This window comes from Glandiceps talaboti, chromosome 12 (assembly GCF_964340395.1).
Source record: "Glandiceps talaboti chromosome 12, keGlaTala1.1, whole genome shotgun sequence".
NCBI classification, from domain to species: domain Eukaryota; kingdom Metazoa; phylum Hemichordata; class Enteropneusta; family Spengelidae; genus Glandiceps; species Glandiceps talaboti.
The window spans coordinates 6,817,598-6,825,097 of record NC_135560.1 but is presented as its reverse complement, the minus strand read 5'-3'; the positions used below and the strand labels follow the sequence as shown (position 1 = coordinate 6,825,097).

General features: G+C 36.7%; 1 protein-coding gene across 1 annotated transcript; it reads right to left on the bottom strand.

Moving 5' to 3' along the window:
* Window positions 1-396: 396 nt before the first annotated feature.
* On the bottom strand, window positions 397-798 carry LOC144443228 (fatty acid-binding protein, liver-like). The gene has a single exon (XM_078132643.1). The coding sequence runs from the start codon at window positions 796-798 to the stop codon at window positions 397-399; it is 402 nt and encodes a 133-aa protein (XP_077988769.1).
* Between the last annotated feature and the right edge of the window lie 6,702 nt (window positions 799-7,500).

Below are 7,500 nucleotides of genomic sequence, written 5' to 3'. Positions count from 1 at the left end.
CTGGTTGACAGTAGCAGGCTAGAACCAATGGTTATGGTTCTAATGTATGACGTCAGTCTCTGAGAACTTGAAATTTACAAATGTCACTAGTTCATTGCTTGACAATATAATGCTGGGTGCGTTGCACTTCACAGGTTGCTCAGCTTCACAATCGTGTGGCGACTTTCCTTCTCGAGGTGACGAGTTCGAAGAGGTGTGTCACACCCGTCGATTCACGTCAATTGTCCGTCTACAAACTGAAAGACTTAGTAGATTCAAAAGAACTTGTAAATTGGAAAATAAAAACCGTAAAAATTGGATATAAAATTTCTACAAAAAGCATTGATATTACTTCAGTCAATTGATGCTATTTGCATGTAAGCCAATGGTGTCCCTTTTCAAAATCAAGTTCGATGCTTATGCCCGCTTCAAGTAGCGTTTGGCGACGACACCAACACCGGGTTTTGAGAAAGTTGACACCATCTCGTCTCCATTGACTTCACGGGTTACCACGACGGTACCGGCCTCAACACCCTTGATGGTAACTTTGTTTCCATCGATCGATGCAACAGCCTGTCTTTCCTTACCGATTGGTCCAAATGACTCAGTGAATGGCTCGCCTGGCTTGAATCGCTGCTCGAGCGTGTTCCCCTTGGGTCCAGTGATGGCATATACGAAAGTGTCGCCATCCTTAGTGAAGGTTATTTTGGTTGTGGCTGCTTCGGCATTCTTTGCTCTTTCTTCAGGTGCTCCGGCCGCCAACATAAACTGCTCGACGTTCTCGGATTTGTAGGATACCCAGCTGCCAGCGAAAGCCATGTTGATAGAAGATATGTCTGGTACGGGAACGAGACGAGATTCACTGAAGTTCTTGCTAACTTGATAGTGTCAACCAGCGAGTTGAGAATGTAGAAATTGGGCAAAATCGTCGAAATTAATAGAAAAGTTTATGCAAATTATAGAATATACCAACATGTTCGTAGGTAAGAACACACTTGAAAGATGGCATTACTCGAAATAGCGACAAATACTTTTGAAGCAAATGAAAACAGTATTTTTAGAACGTTTCTACCTCTTTGTCTGATAAAGTGGACTCGTCCAAATATGACAACTTTGGCAAGACCGATTTATCTTTAAAAACCATGATTTACAACGAGCTTGTCATAAAAGTACGGGATGAACCGTCACCGAGCCATCTCCACTAGATTCTTCAAACAAAGCGGGTATTTTATGGCACTTGAACACGCTAAAAGTCGACCTGGCGTCAGCCTTCTCCCCTTTCATATATAAATCAAGACCACCTTTTATAATAACGAAGAATTAATCTCCTACTTAAAAAATACCATTAAACAATTTGGTGATCTTTGGCATAATGATGTTCGTGATCGTACAAGGATTTTTTGATATTATCATCAGAATTCCAGAAATATTTTAGCGTTTTTGTCATATAAATTGATTAGTATTGTAACTCAAATAATATTCTATTTGTTGGTTTTTTTCTACATTAATCGTGATTTTTCCCACCTTTCCTAACAAATATCAAACTGTTATTTGTTACAGCATGTATATGTTGTTTTTAGTCAATTTCGGAGCCCAAGTCCGAGGCTTGTTTCTAAACTCCGACATGGTACGTAGTAAGTGTTGTCTTTGAATTACGCTTAAACTCTCCGCATAACTCTATATTTTGCAGCACGTCTGTCTGTTTGTCTGTCTGTTTGTCTGTCTGTCTGTCTGTCTGTCTGTCTGTCTAACTATCTATCTATCTAGCTATCTATCTATTTATCTATCTATATATCTATATATCTGTCTGTCTGTCTGTCTGTCTATCTATCAGTCTGTCTGTCTGTCTGTTTGTTTGTCTGTCTGTCTGTCTGTCTGTCTGTCTGTCCATCCCTCTGTCTGTCTCTGTCTGTCTCTGTCTCCCTTTTACATCGTTATGAATACCGTCTCAATGTCTATTCTATTCAGTTCTGTTCTGTTCTGTTCTGTTCCGTTCTGTTCTGTACTGTACTGTACTGTATTGTGCTGTACTGTGTTGTTCTATTCTATGCTATTCTATTCTATTCTATTCTATTCTATTCTATTCTATTCTATTCTATTCTATTCTATTCTATTCTATTCTAAATGTTTTCGTGTGTTGTAGCACATCAGGGTAAGTTAAGTCCAAACTTATGAACTTATATTTAAGTGTGTGAAAGGTATCTGCATGTATCGGCACGAAACAAAGTATATTAAAAGATTTATAATATGATTCGAGTGCGTGACAACTTTGCTGTCCTTGTCAAATGAAAATGATAACAATTGTCCCATCCATTTATCAAAATATAACCTCTTTTATTTTACTTTGGCAGTTATTTCATGATTTGCACCGACTGTGCACAAAGGTTACGTCCTCGTACAAGGACATCTAACTTAAGTGAACCAGGCGCAGCTCACTCGCTGTATGTTAACGAATTATAACTGCGGACGAGGATACCGATTACGTTCCAACCTTTACTCTACAGGACACTGTCCGAGGTGACGTTGGCGGAATTTTGCGTGGTAAGGGGATGGCCCTGCACCTTGTGATTTTTATTGGAGTAATGAAGATCCATACTACTGAACTGTCAGTGCTTGATACATGTTCCTTTGATGACCCACCTTGCCATCAATGATATCAAGTCAGCGTGATTTAATATATCGTGACTTTTAACACACTACCGAACACATCTGTAAACGCCTGCATGTGCGGTATGTTCTTATTTTGCATTCCTTTACAAGTATAATTTTGCAAAGCTCACAAAATCGCCACATTGCAGTCAAATTATTTCGTCTTAAACCGACTCAAAGAAATAGAAATTACTAATAGATAGAAATTCGCCACTTGTAGTTTGGATTTTGAGATTGAATAATTTTTAGGGCCCTTTTAGAACTCCTACATCACTGAGTACTGGCAAGTGTAGTAGCCCCACCATTTATGTTTTAGGTGAACATTTCGTCTGGGTAGGAAGTTGGCCAGTCTAACGAAAATGATTTTATCACGTACAATATGGCATGCTTCAGACTCAAGCCCCGTAAATAAAAAAAACAACAAAAAAACAAAACCCCGGGAAAAATAAATACAGATAAAACGAAGTATGAATAACTTGACTCTACACAACAGAGTGATAGTTTGGTGTAGGTAGCAGATTTTACAAAATTAAATTATTCCAGCAAAAAAATTCTAACCTTTTTTTTTCAGTGGAACGGAAGATACAAAAGTGACTTTTAGTAAAGTCATTCTCTTTGAGTTCTAGAAAGACTTAAACGTTTCTGGAGAACAACAATCTGAATGAAAGATCTAGAGTTAGTTTACAATCCGACAAACTGAATGATATTGATGAGATGTATATGTATATGTGTACAAAGTAGCTCATAGAGACTTCAACTGTGACGTGGGGAGTTCGTGTACCGTGAGCCTTCACCGGCGATTTCATCGCCTACGACTTAGTTGAATTTTGAGTTTTAGTGAGCAATTCCTGAATTCCAGATCTATCACAACACCGTTTCATTTTGTTCATATGGTGTTTAAAAAACCTGATTATTTTGTCCTTAATTACTCTAATTGGCTAAATAACTTTAATTGGATTTCTTCTCTAAGGTGATGGTAACTTATTGAGTTACAAACATAGACTTGTATATTGTTTCACACTGTTTTGTTCAAGTAAAACTCATTAAAGGTTGTTTTATTAATATTTATGATCCAAAATGAATATTTAGTTCTGATCCAGGTTAGGTCTTTAAAGACCCAGTTCAGATTAGGATTAGAATCTAGGTGTGAAAAACAGTTGTATGTCAGAGCTGTAGAAAAAGTTGGGTCTTGAACAAAAGAAAAAATCCCATGTAATCTTTATGGCTCCACTGGTAAGATAACACTAATGTTAAAACCTGGGATTGAATCTTGGGCCTTTAAAGGCCTGGTTCAGATTAGGATTAGAATCTAGGTGTGAAAAACAGTTGTTTGTCAGAGCTGTAGAAAAAGTTGCTAAAAAAGAGACAGATCTTCTGTAATCCTTATGACCAATATAAGCTCTAGGGTTGAAACTCTGGCCTTTAACCGTGTTATTTTGCCCCTACACATTAGTACATTTGTCATCATGTGTAGTTTATATTTATAACGTTGTCTGAAACTGCAGACCGTTCCATTGTGTCGCGTATTTGAAACGTCATCCATTAGAGTCAAGTGGACAGGCAAATATTGATAATCTCTGAATTATGTTGATTCAGTACTTGTAACTTCACACCTGAAATCACTAATATGCAATTTTTTTTTTTGCGTACGGTATGACCCTTGTTCTTTCAACTTCTCTGTCACATTTCTCGTCTCGAACCATGAATTGACCCTTCACCTACTTATGTGGTGCATTCTAGAATGTCACTATACATATGTGTGCATATATTAAAGTGGCACAAGCTGAGTTTATAAGCTTTTCACTCAAGTGAAAAGACTACGATTAAACTATTCCAGTATAATGTTAATGGCCATGCATGTCTTCTATCATATTACTATTTGTGTTTTGTCATTGTTAGAACCGTTGATTGCATAGTGAGTTCCTGTACATTTTTATACTTATAATAAATTACGTCATCGGATCGTTCATACGTCATATCTTAATACCAGGTTTTAGTTCAGTCAGTTGCAAGTGATGGTTAAGTATACATCAGTAAGTAGAATACTATAACTATCTTTAATATGCAGACAAAATTACATCACAAAAAAACATATACACTCCGCTTGTGTCCCTTTAAAACTAATAAATATCCACTCTGGTGCGAAACTAGACAAATATTCAAGCCGTTGGTTATGCATTGTATTCGCAAAGTAAGGTTTGCTCGTGATGAAATAAAGCGATTTGCTAAGTTTACATTGTTGTTTCACGGTCTGTCTTTTTTTAAAACCCCTACGGCGGACCGACCGAATTAATTAATAACACTATATGTTGTTTTTGGTTTTGAAATGTTGTATTAAAATGCCTGGCCTATATGAAAAATAAAGAGCCGCTAGTCGACTAGCTAATTCAGCAAGGTAGTGTGTCGTCTGTGTTTGAGTATGTCATGTGCGTGTGTCTCGATGAGTGTGTGTGTGTGTGTGTGTGTGTGTGTGTGTGTGTGTGTGCGCGCGTGAGTGTCACGTGTGTCACGCTATCTGAATGTCAGTTTTATGTTGAGCTCGTAAATATTATATATGTCATATGTTATATATTCGAACCACTGCACTAAACTGTTTAGTTGGGAGTTCCGTGACATCTACAAATAGCTGGCCGAAGTTCATGAAGTTGCAAGGGTACAAAACACGTAAATATGTCAAAGAAAAACCCTCCATAGTCCACCATAGAGAAAGAGACAGGAGAATATTTCATGTCCATATTATTGTTGGAAAAACATATGTACATGTAGCAAGTCAATTTATAAAAGTGCACGTGAGTAACTACGTCTTCGAGGAGAGTGAACTGGTAAGATGATTTTGCCACGTGACCTCAGGCTGTAGCAGATGGACCAGTAGGCGTATACATTGTGAATATTAATATTTCAATGAGGATATTCAAATAAATAATCGATGTAGTTTCAGAAATGGGCTACTAGTATCACACGACGTTAGGTATATGCGTATGTAAATGTAAACTAGTGTACAGTTAGATTACTATCTGTCTTGTAGTTTTTAATTTTGTTACATAGTGCAATGCCGATGGTGAAATATGGTTTAATTCGCAATTCCGTCTATTCACGGATATAACCACTTTACTCATTATACCTTAATGTGATATTAAAATGTCCTGTCACGACAATTTTTGTGATTTATTAATTTAAAAACTTCTGAAGATGGACGTTTCAAAGTTCACCGTGTGAGGGCGTTGTTCACGTGTGTTTTTCAGCCACCGATTTCTATTCACTTGCTATTTATACGCGATATCGATACAGGATTGGCCGTCTCCTATAACACATTCTCGTGTGTGATGTTCATATCAGTAACTGCGTAAACACCCCTTTTGAAGAAGGTCTTCCTATGACGTCACTCTTTAAATATGTTAACAAGACAATAAGGTAAGTGATTTGTTTGTGGTATTTTGTGCTAGTTTAACTGAAACTCATACGTTGACCATCGCTATTGCTATCGACAGAACTCATGATCAAAACTGGTATTCAAACATTATGCAAAGGTGATAGTGTCACAAGTTAGTATATGTATACATGTACCAGAATATGGAGGAAACCTCAATCAATGACATCATCACCTGTGAATGAATGCCAGAAGTTAATTTTAAAGTGGCCATATATGGATGAGGATTGGGTATTTCTTTTGGATTTTTTAATTCATAATTTATAAAACAATTTTATCATCGCCCCTACTGGAAAAATCAATGTGAAACACTACATACCAAGTTCTTGTTTGAAACTCAATATATTGCAAAGCAGAGCTTTAAAAAAATGTAAAGTTTGTTGATGTACGTACAATAACAAACATTTTACACATTTATTAATCTTTTTGTAATTTATTGAGTTACAAACAAGGACTTTGCTTATGTTGTTTCACATGTTTTTTGCAAGTAGGAAGTCATGATAAAATTGTTTTATAAATTATTAATTCAAAATAAATATCAAACCTCATCCCCTATATGGTCACTTTAAAGAGTGGTGAACCAATAAGAAGTGGAACCTATTCTGCAATGTAGGTACAAAAAACGAGGAATCAGCGGGAAAGATTTTCTTATATCTAAGCATACAAATGTATCTTTTTGATAGCATGGCCCTACACCCACATCCGTATAGTTTTTATGCAATTTTCGAAGCTTAATGCAACCTAGTAAAGAAATCTCAAAAACTCAGCTCGTGCCATACTAACACGAGAGTGTAACACTGTGACAATATTATGATAGACATCTTCCTCAAGTAAAAATTCTGGTAGCTGTAACTTGAATAACATTTTTTCATAATTTTTTTTTTGTTCTTTTTTTGATCGAGTTAATCAAACAATGTATATGTGATCAAACGTTGTCAGGATTTACAATTTCTTGACAAGCAATCGGGTCACAAGCAATCGGGCCAGTACTATTCTGATTCTGACTCAGGATTATTTACATAAGGACAGCACGCATACATACATGTACGTCCAAGCTATCACAGTACCAGCAACGATTCGAAATGAGGCAAACCAGAAATATAGTGCTGTTTCCAGTAAAAGGCCCAAAATAGGCCCCAAAATGGCAAAAGGTACATCTACTGGGATTTTAAGGATAACAACAGATTGAAAAGATCAGACTACAACGACATTGTTGTTGTCTTGGTGATGATGTTAAGTGTTTATTGATAATTACCAGAATCCAGTAACCACCAAATTTCCTTCTAGAAATCATCCTGAAACACTTTACTCATTCTAGCTTCTTTCTGTTCACGTAACCTGTCTCTCATTTCTTTCAGATAAGTTGATCTATTTTGGTTTCTGTCTCTTTCTGCAAATTTGATCTCAGCTTCCATAAAGTCGTCCAACTTCTTCTTGACGGAGTC